The following is a 19462-nucleotide window of genomic DNA, read 5'->3' as shown; positions in this document are numbered from 1 at the left end:
CAAATTCAGTCCAATCCGAGTCAAGAAATGAGGAGAGGCTTTTCCTTTTTTGAACGTATCAGCCGTGATTCTCCCAGGGGTAGGGGTCTTATCTCAGATCTTTAGCACCAATTTTTGATCTGTCTTTTTCATGCTCCCCCTTTGTACAGACGAAAATGGGAGGAGGATTGTGGCATCACTTTTTCAGATGAGGATTGGGATTCCATGGTGGATAATATATGCAAAAGCTCTAGATCTCTTTCGGTTCGTGAGACGGCCCTTAAAGTTCTAACCAGATGGTATTATACCCCGTCAAGACTACATGTATTGTTTCCACAAACGTCCCCTCTATGTTTTCGTGGCTGCGACTGCACAGGTACTTTGGTTCATATATTTTGGGATTGCCCGACTATATCCTTGATCTGGCGTAGGATTTCTGAAGTGGCTGCCTCACTGTCGGGTACCCCGATACGATTGTCCATGCAGACCTGTTTATTGGGGGCCCATATCCCAGGGGTCTCTGATGCCAATCTGAGATTGATACATACATTATGTATTGCCACTTTATGGTCTATTGCCCTACATTGGAGGTCCAATGTTGTACCCTTGGACTCCGTTTTACACAGAATTGATGCTGTAATGCTTATGGAACGCATTTATTATACCCTACTAGATAAGATGCACTTATACGATAAAAAATGGAAGTCTTGGAGAGATTGCAGACACTTATTGCATGCTTAATAACATCCCCAGTAGGGGTTGGCTAGCATATACTGTTGACGGATGTATCACTTAACCTACTCTGTCGTTTACGTACCTCATGCACTCGTAACTTCCTCTCTTTTTTTCTTATCTTCTTTGTTATGTTAATATACTTTTATGTATTGTACTTTTCAAAAGTGCCTTGTTTTTGCTGACAATATCACTTTTAAAATGTGCTGTTTTGCTGTCTACTCATGTACAATAAAATCGTTTGTAAACAAAAAAAAGGAAAAGAAATGAGGAGAGGCTAATTTTGATTGCTAGAACTTATTAGGTGATAGTAATAAAATAGACCCTTTGCACTCAATTCACAAAGCTTTAAAACACAAGGATACAGATCTTCGGTCATATGACTGTCATTTTCAAATTTCATTGCTCTCAGCTGGGAACAACTGTCACTTTTTTTTTTTTAATATAAATCAGTATCCTTATCCTGGTGCTTTATGAATCGAGCCTCTTGAATCAGTTTTGTAAATGAACTTCAAAGAAAAGTCTGTAAAAGGCAGAATGATGGGTTATATAATTCTGGAATGTCATCCTGGTAGAGTGACAATGGAATGGGCCCCTCGCTCATCGCACACAGCTCCACCACTGCAACGGGCACAATACAACTACTGAACCATGTGAAATTCTCTCAGAAGTCAGTCGCTTGTGAAAAGCCTTCACAGAATCGCAGCTGCCCGGCGCTCCCGGCAATCCGAACGCCCAGCGACACACACGCAGGACTCTCGTCAACATTTCTACAGTTTAAAGTGAACCTGTTGCTGAGACAAAGGCAGACATTTGTAACTAGAATCCAGGCAGTTTGTGAGTGAGCCAATATTCAAAAGGATGCAGCTTACAGCAAACAGCTAAATTCACAAAAATGTAAGCATAAGGATCTTTTTTTAGCCATGTGATTTATTTATAGATCTCACTGATCTGAAAATAACTCACCTTGCAAATAAAGATCTTTATCCCGGTCTGTTAACTTTGAGAATTGAGCCTATAGAGCAGGGTAGGCAACCTCAGCATTCCAGCTGTGGTGAAACTACAAATCCCATCATGCCTGTGTGTGTCAAGACCTGCAGTTCTTCATGGGACTTGAAGTTCCACAACAGCTGGAGTGCCGAGGTTTCCTACCCAGCTAAAGAGTATATGGGGCGGTTTTGATTGCCAAAGGATTTGTATTCTTGTTCTATTCTTAGATTTAAGTTGGCCATAGACAGCTTGAAATTCAGCCGATTCTTACTAATTTGGCCTAAATTCAAGCCGTTGAATTGTGTCCCTCTTCTCAGCGTGGGTGTGCGTGTCCTCTGTCATTGCGGAGCCAGCACCATGCTGCTGCACTGGTGTCATTCTTTCAGCTCTGAAAAAATGTCACCAACACACCAAGGATCACCAATATGGGTCCAAAGGTTATGACCACATGCCTGATGAAGGGGTCCTGCGAGACACCGAAACGTTGCCTTGCTGTAACTATGTGATCTATTAAAACCCTTGGACCCATATTGGTGATCCTTGGTGTGCTGGTGACATTTTTTCCTTGCTGACTTTGTTCGGTTCCAGCCGATGGTCACTGCAGCACCCACTTATACACACAGCCATTTTTAACGCAGAAACGTGTGTGTTTGGATTCTACATTTGCATTCTTTCGGCTCTGAGATTGCACTGGAGGGCACAGCAGTCAGGCAGAATGGCAGAGGATGGAGCAGCACCTCTACTGTAGCCGGGAAGAGGATCGGCAGTAGGGCGGCAGCACCGGTGAAGTAGATCTGATTCCATCCTTGCTCTCATGCCGTGCTTGACCCGCCCCAATCCAGTTCTGCCAGGTTATTTGTAAAAGGTGCCACAACATCACTGGCTGCGCTATTGGTCTGCCCCCTCCCCTCCCCTGGCTGAGCGCAGCCGAGTCCAGCTGGGTGGCTTCAGAACCACACATGTGCAGTTCCGTAGCCGACCCAAGACATTTTTTTTTTTTTTAATACAGGCAGCCGCTATCTGTAACGGACATTTACGGACAGCTTGTAACTTGCCTGAAATTTACAAACTGTCCACAAATTTATGAACGGTTGGAAACCCTGGTATGGGCACCATATCTCAGCTGGTTTTATCAGAATGGTAGATAGAATATCAGGAATGGAGTATTTTCGGCCACACTGTACTGACCTGGAGAAGCGTCTGGCATTCGTTCAGAGCGTTCAGTAGATCCTGGATGTCACGCTGGTGCTGGACACCCTGCTTCTGGTTCTCCGTGTGGGCCTGAGACAGGAGGCGACCCTTCTCTTGTAGCTGGGACAGAAGAGGGTTAGGAGCAGAGAGACCGGGGAGAGAGCCGCCAAAGTCATCCAGTCCTTGAGACAGCAGGGAGTCTGCTAGAGCCTGTGATGGAGACAAGAGACAATATGGACACCAAGCAAGAAAACATCCAAGGAAACCTGTAGGGATGTGAGAAGGAAGCTTCCCTTGCATCTGAAGATACTAGTTACCTGGCTGTCATGCTGAAACGGGAGCGTGTGGACCCCAAAACGAGTTGGCTCTCTCAGTGGTTGATTAATAAAACACTCATGACTCGATCACCATTGGTGTGGAACCTTTACTGCTTCCCTCACATCCTGATGTGCTGATCTACAGGCATTAATTCCTATATCATGGACTGCAAACTTCTGATCTGCAAACTTGTTTAGAGTTCTGATCTGGGTCACTTTATCAAGTTTTGAAGCCAACATCAGTCAAGAAGCATCTTCAGAAGCCAGCAAAAGCAGATTTCATATTTTTCTCAGTCAAGGTTCACTATAACCACTTGCAGACTGCCCCCTGCAATATACTGTGGACGGGCGCCCCATACAGGCACAATGACATACTTTTATGCTGCTGTGCCTGTTTCCGTGTACAGGGCACACGCACCGACTCCTGCTGGTGATTGTACACAGTGGGAGTTTGTCAGCAGGTCCCAGCCAAAGATTCATGGCTGGGACTTTCTGATCGGCTGTGTCCAACCATAGCCCAGATCCCTGTGTTGACAATCAACACAGAGCTCTATACAGAGAGAATGATCTCTGTCTCTTCTCCCTGCAAAGCAGGGAGAAGAAACAGAGATATTTAGTAAAAATCAGCACACAAATTAACACATTAACACTTGTTAGGCGCACCTTTAACCCCTTGGTTACCCGACAAGTTAACCCCTTCCCAGCCAGTGTCATTAGTACAGTGACAGTGTATAGTATTATCACTGATCACCAGGGGTGGACTGACAACTCATGGGGCCCCCAGGCAATAGGGGATCATGGGGCCCCTGTGTCCTTGCCCAAACTCAAAAAAGCCAATGAAAAAAAAAAGGTACCAGGGGCATCTCATGGGGCCCCCTACTGATCCCGGGCAGTGCCCTAGTTTCCAAATGGTCAGTCCGCCCCTGCTGATCACTGTAATAATGTCACTGGAGATGTCAGTGGAAGTTAGTTAGTCAGTTCCCACCCAATGTCAGTCAGTGTCAGATTGCCCACCACACAGTCCCAATAAAAGTCACTATTCACCGCCGTTACAGTATATAAAAATAAATACAAATTCCACTATATATACACCATTGTTTGTGGATGCTAAGACTTTCACGTAAACCAATTAATATATACTTGTAGCAGAATAAATTTTGGCCTAAATTCATGAGCAAACTTGATTTTTTAAATTTTTTTTTTATTGGATAGGTGTTATACCAGAAAGTAAAAAATATTTGTTTTTTTTTCAAAATTTTCAGTCTTTTTTTTTTTAATCTATATAACAAATAAAAAAAACCACCGGTGATCAACTACCACCAAAAGAAAGCTCTGTTTGTATGAAAACAAATGATATTTCCTTTGGGTACAGTGTTGAATGACCGCGCAATTACCAGTTAAAATAGCGCAGTGCTGAATAGCAAATATGGCCTGGTCACGAAGCGGGTAAAACCTTCCAGAGCTGACGTGAAGCTATGTATAGATCCTATAACCTTTTTCCTGTTTGCAGTGCTTAAAAAGGAAAAAAAAAAACGATTAGCTATTACTATGAAACAAAATCACTTTATAGAGTACAATGAACACTTCACAGCAATCTCTGACCCGAAAGGTCAATCTATTTTCCCAGCATCCTCATAAAGATACAACGCAGACCCCATTTGGGACACACAGATTCCATGTGGTCAATGTCTCTACTGGGGATTGAAATCTGGACCCCAGAGCTGCAAGGCCACAGTGCTGACTATAAAGTCACCAAGAAGCCCACATGTTGTGTTCAATCTACTCACCTCCACATCCTGGTTGCTGCTGCTCAGCGCGCCTTGTACCGCTGCGATCAGGGCATCCTTCTCCCGCAGAGCGGCCAGGCGTAGGGTGTCCTGGGATTCAGCTGAGCGGATAGCAGAGTCCAGTGCCACCTCCAGATGTTGGATAGTGAAGTCCTTTTCCCCCAGGATGTCACGCAGAGCCTTGAGAAAGGAGAACAATCATCACTGAGCACAGATTAGGATCTGGTCCAAACAATACTACGTGACGCGACTATGTCCTAATTGCAGTAGAGGTAAACCCAAACTAGATAACATTTAGTTTTCTAAAGCACTAGGTATCAGACAACTACCATTTTTTCACATAATAATGGTGTTCGCCTTTTTTCATCCTTTTTCCAACTCAGTGCTGCTGATCTCCTTCAGCCTCTCTTCAGCCACTTCCTGTCTACATGCACTCTCTCCAGCAATGGCTGCTTAACATTGCTCTGGTCTGGATTCCTAATAGTGACAAAAAGCGGATCGTACCTGTGCAATGTGCGTCTCTACCATGTGTGCATGTGACAGGGTGACAATGCAGGAGAATGATTGGAAGACAGCGGTCACTGCATAACAGGAGGTGCTTTAACAAGGACTTTCATGGCAGGATCACCAGATATTATATTAATAAATGCAGCAGATCTAGATATATGGAAACGTAAAACTAACATGTAAAAAGTTGTGAGCAGAAGACACATACTATAATTATTCTGCAATAAAAGCAAATTTACCTGCCTATCTAGATCAACTGTTGATATAGGTTTATAACTTTTTTTTTTTTTATGGTTGAACTGGGTGGACTTTTGTCCTTTTTCAGCCAGACTAACTATGTAACCTGCCTGTTTGTAGTCTTCTGTAAAATGTACGCACAGTTCAGTTTACAGCCTCAGCTCAGTGCCAGGATGAATGAACTCCTGTGCATGCGGTTGCTGAGCTGGCCAATCAAGACTGCCAAAGACCCACCATCCTGACGAAGCTGGAGAGAAGAAGCCAGTGCTGGCGAGGGACCTTGTCAACACTGGATCAATGGAGGGGAGATATATGGGGCATTTAGTTCCACTTTAGTGTTAAACTATACTTAGCAGTACTTGGTGTCCTTTCACATCTACCTTGACACTCCATGGTGGTTGAATTAACCACTTCCCCCTGGGTGGTTGTCATATGATGTTCTGGGGTTAAAGTGCAGGCATCGACCCGGTATCAAAATTTCCAGTCAGCGATGCGGTTTCATGTAGAAGAAATTCAGTGGCTATATAGCCACTCAGTCACCTCCCCCCACGCCTTTCCTGTCACATTGGGGAGCCTGGGACTGCTCCATCTCCATCAGTGAACACAAAGAGAGGAACGGTTGTTGCTCCTCCCTCTCTGTGAAATCAGAAATCGGAAGTGATGAGGATTTTTTCACTTCCAGCTTTGGTTCTTTGTTTACTGGTACCTTAGAGTGTAAGCTCCTTGAGCATTAGGGACTGATGTGAATGTAATATATATATATTGCTGAATAATTTGATGGCACTATATAGGTACTTGTAATAAATACACATGGCCTGTTACCAACCCAAAAACCAGCCGATCAGACTGATCTGTGCCAGCCCATGCTATCACAAAGGGATGTTATCCACCCCTTGTGATAAAAATAAAGTTGCTAAAAAAAAAAAAAAAAAATTTGTGGGACAGTGTAAAAAAGAGTTTTAAATATAAAAAATATTATAAAAAAAAAATATTAAAGCGCCCCGTTCCACCATGCTCACGCACAAATGGGAACACATACACAAGTCTGTGATTGCACCATACATGAGGTATTGTTGCAAATGTCAGAGTGAGAGCAACAATTCTAGCACCACATCTCATGTGAAGCCCTAAACTGGTAATCTGTAAAGTATCACGAATGGTGATTTTTAGGCACCTTTGTTTGGCGCCTTTCTGTGAGCATATACAATTTTAAATCATGACATTTTAGGCATTTATTTGGCATAACATAATCTGTTATATTTTACCCCCCAAAAATTGGGTATTATAATGTGTTCACTAAAATATAATTTTATCCCAAAAATTTGCATTTGAAAAACCACTGCCCAAACACCATATAACATAAAAAATTGCAACACCCACCATTTTATTTTTTAGGGCCTCTTCTTTAAAATATATAATGTTTGGGGATTCTAAGTAATTTTCCAGAAAAAACATGACGATTTTTACATGTATGTGAGAAGTGTCAGAATTGGCCCAGAATTGAAGTAGTTAAGGTGTCTGTACAAATAGAGAAAGGTCGGCACCTAGATATTCAATGCTTATAAAATCTTCTTTATTATGCGTTTAGGAACAAAAGGATCCAATAAACCAAAGATGACGCCTTTCTGCCTTTATGGGCCTTAGCCATAGCCCTGACTGACCCGTAAGGGCAGAGACACGTATTCAATCTTTTGGGTGTTGGATCCTTTTGTTCTTAAAGGGGTTGTAATAAAGATGATTTTATAAGCATTGAATATCTGGGTGCCGACCTCTCTGTTTTGATGTATGTCTCAACAGCTGTGGTCTTGGCACAAGAGAAACAATCCCTATAACTTATATAAAGTCCATGGGTGGTAGCACCATGCTTTTATATGATGGACATTGCGTAAGGTGTCTGTGTCCTGTGTGGATATACAGTAAATGCTGAGCCATTTGCCTGACATTCATTAGAACTGAAGAAGTGGTTTGGGAAGCTATGAATGTCTTCAACAGACCAGTTGAATGTGACCAGCTACGACTGGCTGTACCACGACTTGACATTCATTAGAATGGAAGAAGTGGTTTGGGAAGCTATGAATGTCTTCAACAGACCAGTTGAATGTGACCAGCTACGACTGGCTATACCACGACTTGATAAATGAAAACCTTAGATATTACAAGTGATTATGCGACTATTCATCTCCCACATCCAACAAACTTTAGAAAAATAAAGTGGACTGAACAATTCAAGTCCAACATACAAGATACTGGATTTTATTGGCCGAACATGGGACATGACTTATATGTATAAAACATAGTCAATTTTATTGTTCATATTCAAAATGGATTAAAAAAACAATGGAAATAAAAGGAGGGAATGCCCTTAATAATCCTATAAACTGGCAGGGATAGAGATTGATGTCATGTTCTAAATAATGGAAGTGCTCATTATAGGAATGAACAATTACATGTACAATACATGAGCATGAATGCGATTATTGTAGACTTACGGCTGTAAAGGTCACAAAGGTCAATGTGTTTCATCAAAATCACAAAATAGTGCAGCACTAGGATAAATTCAAATGTATTTGCAATACAATAGTGCAATGCCAATATATCAAACTCTTATGTGTCACCGCAAAATGAAAAAATAAATCCAAAAGGAAGCCAAACACTGTGAATTCAGTGGTTCTTTTATTATTATGAGAGACGTGAAAGATGTGGATACCAACCTCCAAACGTCTTAATGATAAACCACACAGCACCTTGGTGTACAACAGAGGGTGGCTTGCCAGAATCATATGACCCCCAATGTTTCACCAAAATATCTAGCTCCTTCAGGACCCCATATGACGTAAGGGCTTCAATCAGTGTGGTGTTACGTCATATTGGGTCCTGAAGAAGCCAGATATTTTGGCGAAAAGTGTTGACCTTGATAACCAGAAGTCTACAATCATTGCAATCATGCTGATTATTGTATTGTACATGTAACTGTTAATTCCTATATTGAGCACTTCCAATATTTCCACTGTTTTAATCCATTTTAAATGTGAATAACAACATTTACTATGTTTTATATACACTCACTGGCCACTTTATTAGGTACACTTGTTCAGTTGCTTGGTAACACAAATTGCTAATCAGCCAATCACATGGCAGCAACTCAATGCATTTAGGCATCTAGATATGGTGAAGATGACTTACTGAAGTTCAAACCGAGCATCAGAATGGGGAAGAAAGAGGATTTAAGTGACTTTGAATGTGGAATGGTTGTTGGTGCCAGAAGGCTGGTCTGAGTATTTAAAAAAAACTGCTGATCTACTGGGTTTTTCATGCACAACCCTCTCTAGGGTTTACGGAGAATGGTCCGAAAAAAAGAAAATATCCAGTGAGCGGCAGCTGTGTGGATGAAAATGCCTTGCTGATGTCAGAGGACAGAGGAGAATGGGCAGACTGGTTGCTGCGACATTCAGATGGTAGGGTCAGAATTTGGCATAAACATGAAAGCATGGATCCACCCTGCCTTGTATCAATGGTTCAGGCTGGTGGTGTAATGGTGTGGGGGATATTATCTTGGCACTAGCAAGGTATACCTGATAAAGCGGCCAGTGAATGTATACGTTTCGTCTCCCATGTTGAGCCAATAAAGTCCTGTATCTTGTTGGACTTGAATTGTTCAGTCCACTTTATTTTTCTACAAGTGATAGTGAATGCTTCAGTAATTAAAAGCTTTACTTATCCCCCCTAGTCTAGCCCTAAGCCGCCCGATCCTTCACCCAAGTGTCACGATGGTCGATGTAATCAGGAGATTGGGTCATTTATAGCCAGTCTAGAATATGCGCACATTGCCAAGTTCATACGTTTTCATTTGCGGCAGATACCTTAAGGGTTACATGAACAATAGAAAAGCCTTTGGTCATTTCTGAAAAGACATCTGCAGTTTTAAATGTCTAAGAATACTGATCACACAGAGAAAAGCTTTCCTAAATGCTATTAAGGCCCAGCATGCTGTATTGCCGGTCCATCTGGTGTTTGCTAAAAATACATTTAATCTTAGGTATAACACAAAAAGTGCATACAGAGTACGGTTCATTTTGCACGAATATGTTTGTTTCAACACCCAGTCTATTACAGTCCGCACGCATCTTCCTGGTATTGCTTCCACACGGCCTCTTAAACAGCTCCTACCATTTGCAGTGTGCTCACAGACAAGGGAGATGGATCTGGTGGAATAAGTGATCCATCTGATCTCAGGTCCCGAATAGAATACTTTTGTGACATTCCCTTAAAGCCTAACTTTGGGCAGCTAAGAAAAAAAAAAAAAAAAAAAGTATCCCGTGCAGTGGGGCAAGGCAAGGGTTACGATTTTTTTTTGTCTAGGAGAAACAGTTACTCACCTGGTCCTCTACTCCCCAAACAAATGGCGCTCTGGCAGTGAACTGTCCCTCATCATGTCTAATGCAGGGCTATGGACCCCACTTTGGTCTTGATGTCAAAACCCTAGAACGCTGCAGTGTGAGACAGAAGAAACTGTTGGGAGGAGAGGAGGATTGGGCAAGTAAATCTCTTCTTTGTTTCCCCATAGACCAGGGGTGTCAAACTGGCGGCCCTCCAGCTGTTGCGAAACTACAAGTCCCATTATGCCTCTACCTTTGGGAGTCATGCTTGTAACTGTCAATCTTGCAATGCCTCATGGGACTTGTAATTTGGCAACAGCTGGAGGGCCGCCAGTTTGACACCTGTGCCCTAGACCAAAACAAGCAGTTGACAGCCCCGCTGCAAGGGATAGATTTAGTTGTCTGGAGTTGGGCTTTAAAGGGGACCAAAGCTTTCCCCAAACCTTCCTTATGCACCTCCACCATCCAATCACCTAATAAGCCAATGAAAAAGACTTCCCAATGTTTACCAATTGTCCCTAGCTTACTATGGCTGGCAGTCCAACAACACAGGGGAAAATCACATGCTCTCCGCCAATAGGCAGACACAGAGGTTTACAACTGGCTGGTTTAGTAAATATTGGACTCACTGTGATAGTGTCCTGATTCTCCCGCAGAACCTTCGTCAGCCGCATTATGTCCTCCTCTCTCGCTCTCATCTCTTCCTGTAAACGTTCAGATTCTGCATCTCTTTGGCGCTTGTTTTCAGCTAACTCCTCCCCTTCTTTCTGCAGAGATTGGTAATGGTGTCAGTGGAAGAGAAATCAAGATTCACATTCATCAACAAGCTAATGTCACTATAAGTACTTAAATCTGTCTTGGTATCACCTCCCCTGCACAGCAGCACTCTGATAGAGGGTGGGGCCTCACTAGGAGCCAATCAGGTTGTACTACATGCACATGTGCTTACAGGACAGGGTTCATGTTCTTCCATTATCCAATCAGCAGGCGAGGGGCGGGGAAGTGACTGAGCTGTATTTTCTACTGCTGGCAGAGAAAGTGGTGTCACCCTCCTGGTTTTGCAGTCTTAGAGAGGGCTAGAGGACATAAAAGTAGCTGGAGAGAGAAAAAAACAAAAAACGAAAAAAAAAAAAACTTGTCTTGTATTTTAGATGCTCACTTGCAGCGTTTTCCCTAAAATATTTGTTATTCACTTGCAATGTGCATTTGAAAAATTGACTAGACCATATTCTAGCACAGCCCTCTCCTCTTCTAGTATGAACTAATTACGGTCTGTGCTGGTCCAGCTCTTCCTTTCATCACCTTCCCTACATTATTATTATACAGTATTTATATAGCGCTAAAAGGTTTGCTCAGCGCTGTACATTATAGTGGGGGACAGAACATGAGACAATACATTAACAAAACAAAACACGAGGGGGTCAAGGGCCCTGCTCTTTCAAGCTTACAATCTAGGATTCCCTACATGACCTATTAGGTAGATGAGGGGACAGGAGTGACAGCAAATACTACAGAGTGTCACTTAAGTGACAGCTCTGAATCATCTGGGGCTGCTGACATTACAACCAAGATGGTGGAGCCCTGCAGAAGTCCCAGGGCATGTGGATGTCTACACAAGGGAGGCTTTAACAGGTAAATACTATGCATAAAATATGTGAAATGCACATACAATCTTATTGAAATGAATGGTCTGGCAACAAGTTCTGTTTGAGGTTTATGCCTTAATGATCTTCCAGTAAACGCATTTGAGGAACAAGTCTAAAAATGAAGCATTATCACAAATGGAATCACATGATGTGATCATGACATCACCAAGGGTCACCTTTGTCTGCTCTTCCCTCACTCTCAGCTCCTCCACAAAATCTGCGATGAGGTCCCCGTTTGGATCACAGGCCACCGGCAGTGTCAGCAGCAAGGTTAGACAGTCCTGAAGGCAAAAATTTGCTTAGTATTGTCTTATTATGTTATTTTATTGGATACTTCCCAAAGATCTCAGGCCACCAACCACTCATACTCACCTCCAAGAGTTCTTCCTTAAACTTCAGAGTTCTGATGAGCTCCCGCACCAAATCCTGCTGTTCTGATGAGTAGTCCTAAACGGCCAAAAAAAAAATACTATATTAAAAACCTGTAAAAAAATATGAATTCTCTAGTGAACCTGTCTGGAAATATATCTTGGGAGGTGCCACTGCCAACAGTAATGGAACAGGCTCTTTGGCCTTCATGCTCATCCTTGTGTTGCTACTTTGTGAGTCACTGGCCCAAGATAAGTATGTGACTATGGTGAATTTGGAGCCCGTGACCTGCATATTTTATCTGCATCAGTATTCTATAGGTTAGCTTTTCTCAACCTGGGTTCTATGCAACCCTAAGGTTTCTCCAGAGATTGTTAGGGGTTCCTTGGGCAAGGAACAATTTCTAATCTGTCGGACATGTAACAAATGACATGTATAATTTATTTTCTTCTATCTGTATAGAGGACAATTTTTCCCATTGACAACCAATGTAAGAAGCATTCTACCCATTGACCACCATGGTTAATGTACCCCGAGTTGTAGATCTAGTAATTATTTCTGATGTTTCCTGAGATCTGACTGTTATTTCAAGGGTTCCTTTAAGTTAGAAAGGTCAGAAAAGACTGGTATAGAGAAAAATGGCTGCCTTTGAATTTGTTCCCTCAAAAACAAGCCAACAAAAGGCAGCAGTTTCTGCATTTCAATCTTTACAAGTTTCCCTAAAGGGCTAACCGCAAGCTTTGATTCCCCTATTTGTTTGCCTCCCTCCCAACACACACAAACCCTTCATACTTACCTCCAGTGAAGTCATCTCTATCTTCATCCAAATGATGGACAAATGCTAAATGGTGCAGAGAGCGGTGGCATGTAATAATGTGGCGCCGCTCTCTACGACATTCCCTATGAGTCCAGGACAGGGATCGGGCCCTTGACATCCTAGGCATCAAACCTGGATGAGAAGTGATAATTCACATCAGTGAAAAGGTAAGTATGCAGGAGACGGTATCGAATAGGAGGGGAATATAGCATCTGGAGCTGCTCTTATTTCGAAGAGTTGCGTTTTGTTTTCTCTCCCAAGCTGAAATTGAGCTTTAAGTTGAAAAGTAATTTTTCAGGAGTTCCTGGGTTTGATCATTTTTCCAGGTCATGCACACGGGCCTTTGAAGCCTTGAAGGTTTTGTATAATAAAAATGTGGGATCTGGCTGCCGCAAATGCATAATTTTGTCCAGAGTTATGATGCGATTATGTCAGACTTTCTTTATTGCTGTCAGATCTGTCCTTTAAAGTTGGACAATGTAATGGTGGCCTGTTGTTGGTTCCATTGCTTGACACCATAAGGGTCATCCACCCAACAGTGATATTTAGTTATGGTGGTGGACTGGCTTCTTACATGTCTTGGATACTCTATCATTGAGATCTGCATAATTTAAGTTTCTTCTCTTCACCTGGGAGATTTGGGTGTTTCTGCCCACCTGTGGGTACGAGCTCATCCTGTTACATTCTCCAGCATATAAAATTAATATATAGCAGGAGTGGTGGAAGTTCTTCATAACGGGCACAGCAGATGCAATGACTAGGGACTCAGCACGAAGATCTTACTAATAGAGTCCCTGAAAAATGGGACACTGAACAGAGACAATGAAAACACAGGTGTTTACTCCCCAACATCTCTCAAACACTGAAATATAAGTTTTGGATGGACTGATCCTTTAAATCATAGCCAACACAGACCAGGTCTACTCAGATAGAAGTTAACGGGGCCTGTCTTGGACTAACGACTACTATGTCTTAGCATACAGCTATGGTTTTATGGAAAATTACTGAGCTCTGACATTTAATCTTAGGTGATTATATGTAGCACTACTCCCTTAGGAGTTGCTGAGTTTTTGGGTCCCCCTGTTGTCCTGCACAGTCAGGCAACACACATTTTTCTTCCACACATGCATTCAGAGTCAGTAAACAGTCCTTGAGTTTGGTTTTAGGTTTTATTAAGGGGTATTGAACTTGGCTGGGGTAAAGGGTGTATGGTATGCAAAAAGAACAGTGAGAACAAACTCCTTATCAACTATGTACAAGTCTTTACAGAGCAGAAACTCTTCTTGGAGAGCTCTCCAACCTCTCCTGGTGTACCTCCCCAGATTATCCTCTTCTTATCCACTTGCCTGGATGAATCCCTGGGCAAGGGAACCCAGTGCCTGCCACTTTAAGATGAAACAGGTAAGGAGCTAAATCAGGTTTCCCACCAGAGTGCTCTCTCCCTCTTAACTGGCCCAGGGGGTGTAGGATTACTCACTCAGTCTCTGTCCTGTGAGCTGGTTTAGGTAGGTGGCTGCCTTCAGGCTGGCTCCTTTCCTGGCTCTACAGGTGGTTCTCGCTCTGGGGGCCAGTGAGGCTCAGCGATTCTTTTTTTCAGCTTCCTGCCTGTAGGTAGGCCCCTTACCACTGGGTCCCCTCCTAGGCTCCTGCATCTCAACTTTCCTCACATCTTCCACCCAAACTCTTCTTCTGCTGAACAGGCTCCGTCATACTTAAGGGCTGCTCTGGTCCTATGCCGGCTTGTGGACCGGCCAGAGTCCCTTAAGCATGAAGACCAGCCCCTCTTCACCCCTGCCCACTGCTCTTAGAATCTTCTCCAAGATTTCAGAGCAGGGGAAGGTATCAAGGAACTGATCTGCAGAGCCTCTCTGCCCTGGCCTGAATTTGACCCAGCTGACTATTGCCAAAGCTGCAACCCAGCCCTTCTGACTGAAAAATAATCAGCTAGTTCCCCTTAGCTAACTAGGAGGGTGCTACATATATACAAAAAGATTTTTTTTTTTTTTAATAAACAGCACAAAACTATATAAAGTGATAGCCATTACCACCTCTTGAATAAACACATATATAAACATATACAATTTGTGCAATCCCACATGGTAAAAAAAAAAGTGACATAAAAGTCCCATTAATGTGAGAAACAAGTGTTATCGCTAACACCACAATGAATGCTTCAGTGCTCCATCAGCACCACAGAAAACTGCAGTGCTCCGGCAAACACCTACACACACGGCAACTTACCAGAAGCCTAGACCTCACTGTATAAGAGGTCTAGCAGCACTTTATAAAGAACCACTCAGATCCTGGCTGGATGGATCTCTCCTTCACCTCGTTTGCCAGTGGTAGCTTGCAGCATAGCTCAGTAGCACACAGAGGAATTATAAGAGAAACTCCATAGTGCAGTACATCAAAACAACAGTTATTTAGTACTCACAAAACATAAGGCAGATTCAAGCATTTCGCAATAGCACCACTCATTCGAGCAGCCGTGATGATGTCACTGCTTGGCTCCACCCAACACATTTCATCACAAGGGCCCTCATCCAGGGGCATCAGAGTAGTGCCACTCCAGCGGCCCTGGATGACGTCCCTTGTGACAAAACACATTAGGCAGAGCCCAAGGGTGACGTCATCAGGCCTGCTCGGATGAGCGGTGCTATTGCAAACTGTTTAAATGTCACTTTAGTACTTTGTGGAATTACAAAAGTTACATACGTGTATATATGTGTTTATTCAAGAGGTGGTAATGAGTGTTACTTTGTGGGTTTTTTTTTTTTAAAAGAAACAACTCAACACATTTTTTTTGTATGTATAGTTTTGAAGTTCATGTGTCCTGGTATCAGTGAATGCTGCTGTTTTCTGTACAGATTTATTTATATTTTTGTGGTATTAGGTGATTGCTCGTCTAGGCACACCAACCTGTAAAACAAATGGCTGATGACACTACAAATCACTTCAACCACTTGCCCTCCTGAGGATTTACCCCCCCACCCCCACCCTGCTGACCAGGCCATTTTTTGTGTTACAGCGATGCGTTACTTTAACTGACAATTGTGTGGTCATGCAACGCTGCACCCAAATGAAATTTATGACCTCTTTTCCCACAAATTGAGCTTTCTTTCGGTGGTATTTGATCGCCTGTGTGTCCATTTTTTGCGCTATACAAAAAAAAAAAAAAGGACCAACAATTTTGAGAAAAAAAAAACAATATTTTTGACTTTGTTATTAAACATGTCCAGTAAAAAAAAAATTTAAAAAATCAAATTTCGTCAAATTTACGCCAAAATGTATTCTGTGACATGTCTTTGCTAAAAAAAAAACCCAATACGTGTAAATTAATTGGTTTACCTGAAAGTTGTAGCATTTACAAATGGTGGTATATATACACTGGGATTTTTTTTATTTTTACTAGTAATGGAGGCAATCAGCGACCTATAGCAGGACTGTGGCGGACAATCTGACACTGGGGGGGAACTGACTTGGAGTCACTGACATCCCCAGTGAGACCAATACATCGTTCAGTGCTATAATAAAAAAAAAAAAAAAAAAAAAAAAAAAAAGCACTGACACTCTACTAATGGCACTGGGCAAGAAGGGGTCAACATGAGGGGCGATCAAAGGTTTAACTATGTGCAGTGAGTATTTTACTAGGGGGGCGGTGTGTGTGTTGCACTGTAAGCACACTGCTCTGGATGGCTGTGCACAGCCATCCAGAGCAGTATGCCCAAGCTGACAGGGAGGACGACTGTTAGTAAACAAAACTGTCCTCCTTCCTGTCAGTGATCGTCGTAAATCAGATAACATTGTATCTTTAAGCCATCCAGAGCAATGTGCCCAAGCTGACAGGGAGGAGGCTGGTTAGTAAACAAAACAGTTCTTCCCGTTCACTGGAAATCACCGGGTGCACGCGAGTAATTACCAGCTGGAACCCGATGATTGACAGCCGCGAGTGGTGGTGGGGCTCACGCGCGCCCCCTACGCAAAAATGCTAAATCACGTATATATACACACACACACACACACACATGTGATTTTGCACACCCGTGCTGCCCTGTAGCAGTATTTCTGCTATAGGACGGTCAGGAAGCGGTAAATAGGCGAATACCTGGTCAAATACAGATACTTACACATAAATTTGTGTCTCATATCTGCCTGGAGTGTTAAAATGATTGTATTTCATGTGTTTGATGTACAAGCTCCAATCTACAGTTTTAGTTCCATGCTGTACCATGCGGTGATCATACACTTATCCAATGTACCATGTAGGCGACTCAGCACTAAAAACAGCAGCACTGTTCACAGATTCAGTTTCTTAGTGTTCGGTTCACAAAGATGATCTATGAGCTTTATACATTCTTACTTTGTTCAATAAAGCAGTGCAGAGCCCCAGGCTGTACAAGTCAAATGTTCATAATCATTGGTATGCGATATATAAATACATCTGTGCTCCAAGAGGAACACCCATCCACTTATATAAAAACACATCTTTCAGGTATGTCAACCTCTTATTACACCTGCAAGGTTCATGAGTCATGGTGTCATGAGACCATTGTTGGACTAGATTAGTAAAGGAAGGCCGCCATCCTATTAATGAAACAAACAGTAAATATACAGTATAGAGGTAAATAATCATAAAATGTGTACTAATGTGCAGCAAACTAGGCAGAAATTACTCAAAATACTATATAGTTTATTGTAGCATTGGGGGTTGCGTGCACGCATGTCATCTCCTTCCACAAATAAAGAGATACCCAAAAAAAAAAAAAAAAAAAAACTTTCCAGTACTCAAAAATATTGTAGTAACTTGGCATTACCTGGTGATTAGAAAGAGTTCCACCATCTTGAGAAGCTTTTAGCTGGGTCTGAAGCCATTTTAATGTGTCCCGGATACGATGGAAACCAGAGACTTGTGTTCTGCACGCCTGAAAGAAAGAGATTCAGAGGTCAGTCCACCCAAAGTTGATGTTTCCTTTACAGTACAATGGTGAGTGGGATGAGCCACTGGTCTTGTGTCTACCATTTGGGATGTCTCTTTGCTGGTTGCAGGGCCTGTGCCATCCTGCTCCGGCTTCTCCCTGTTTGAGCTGCACACTCCTGAAAGGGGTTCTCTTCCAACACCCTATAAGCATACATCCTAACCGTCCCAGAATGGGCGCGGCCTTCCTGATATTTCATTGAAATCCCAGCATCTCACAGATCCAGGTTGTTCTTCATTTGACAGGCGGTAAGGGGGTGTTGTATTGCCCCCTTACTATCTTCTTCAACCCCTTACTAGCATGCCGAAACCGCGTGTATTGCACACAGTTGCAGGAAGGTTGCAGCGCAGCACCACTCATCTGAATGGGTACCGTTCAATAGGGGGTATAATTCATGCAGAAGCACAGCACATGGCCACGGCATTTGTATACCCCAGGTGCTGCCTCTGCAGCTAAAGGGGGTATCGGTTGAGGCCCCCAGGGAATGCCAGATTAGTCCCTCCCAACCATCAGAATTTAACCACTCCCACCTTTCGCTGAAGCATGCTACGCATGGTCCAGGTTGCTCTCCTCCTGAAGTGTTCCTCAAACGTTGGGAGGAATGCTATGAAGTAAAGTATCTTCACTCTGTACACAGCCTTGGAAACCCCAATGCTTCTTTAAAAGCTGATGGAGCTGGCCATAGCTAAACTTTAAATCACGTCTCTAGGAGGAGTTAAAAAAAATTAAAGAAAGCATTTGGCTTCTGTAGGCAACTTTAGAACAATTCCCTTCCATTCATATGTTGGAGATTTTTGGGCCTGCGCTGCTCCCCAATACTTGTACTAGCGAGTTTTAGACCTATACTGTTCCATCAACCTTTCACTGCCAAATTCTGGGCCTTCACTGCTCCATGAGCTTTACAGTGGCAAGTTTTAGAACTATACTGCTCCATATGCCTCTCTCACTAATTTTAGGACTACACAGTTTCATGTGCCTCTCTCCAGCAAGTTTTAGGACTACATTGATCTATAAGACTGGTTCTACTTATTTTTTATCCTACATTGCTCCATTAGCCTGCCCTTTGCAGGTATTAGATCAACAATGCTCCATGAGCTTCACACTGGCAAGTTTAGACCTACACTGCACTATATGCCCCTTTCTAGCAAAGTTTTAGGACTATACTTCCCTAAGAGCTTTTTCCACCAACAAGCGTTTAGCCTACATGGCTCCATATGCTTCTTTCTGCCAGGTTTTAATCCTACACTGTTCCATATGTCCCTACCCATCATGTTTAGGATTATACTTCTTCGAGAGCTCTTCTTTTTACCGGCAAGGGTTAGACCACACTGCTTCATATGCCTCTCTCCAGGAAATTTTTGGACTACACTGCTATGCCTCTCTAGAAAGTTTTAGGCAACCTTGCTCCATAAGCCTGCTCTTGACATGTTTTAGGCCTACACTCTTCCATGAGCTCCACATCGGCCATTTGAAGGCCTACACTGTCCCATATGCCTCTATCCAGAATATTTTTGGACTATACTTCTTCATAAGCTTCT

The 19462-nt window shown here is 42.8% G+C and overlaps 1 protein-coding gene across 2 annotated transcripts in view; it reads right to left on the bottom strand.

The window, feature by feature from the left end:
* Positions 1–19462, bottom strand: part of LOC149449322 (uncharacterized) — a 58654-nt gene that overhangs the window by 14363 nt on the left and 24829 nt on the right. For both annotated transcript variants that reach the window (XM_089693400.1, XM_089693401.1), the window contains exons 4-9: positions 17763–17870; positions 12135–12209; positions 11939–12043; positions 10746–10883; positions 4997–5176; positions 2890–3102 (exon numbers count right to left, since the gene is read on the bottom strand). In XM_089693400.1, the coding sequence (XP_089549526.1) occupies positions 2890–3102; positions 4997–5176; positions 10746–10883; positions 11939–12043; positions 12135–12209; positions 17763–17870 (819 nt within the window). The remainder of the gene's footprint in view (positions 1–2889; positions 3103–4996; positions 5177–10745; positions 10884–11938; positions 12044–12134; positions 12210–17762; positions 17871–19462) is intronic.

This window comes from Staurois parvus, unplaced genomic scaffold, assembly GCF_062004578.1.
Source record: "Staurois parvus isolate SC_StPar_1 unplaced genomic scaffold, SC_StPar_1.0 ptg000631l, whole genome shotgun sequence".
Lineage (NCBI taxonomy): Eukaryota > Metazoa > Chordata > Amphibia > Anura > Ranidae > Staurois > Staurois parvus.
Note: the sequence above shows the minus strand (reverse complement) of the source record. Positions and strands in the feature narration are given on the sequence as shown.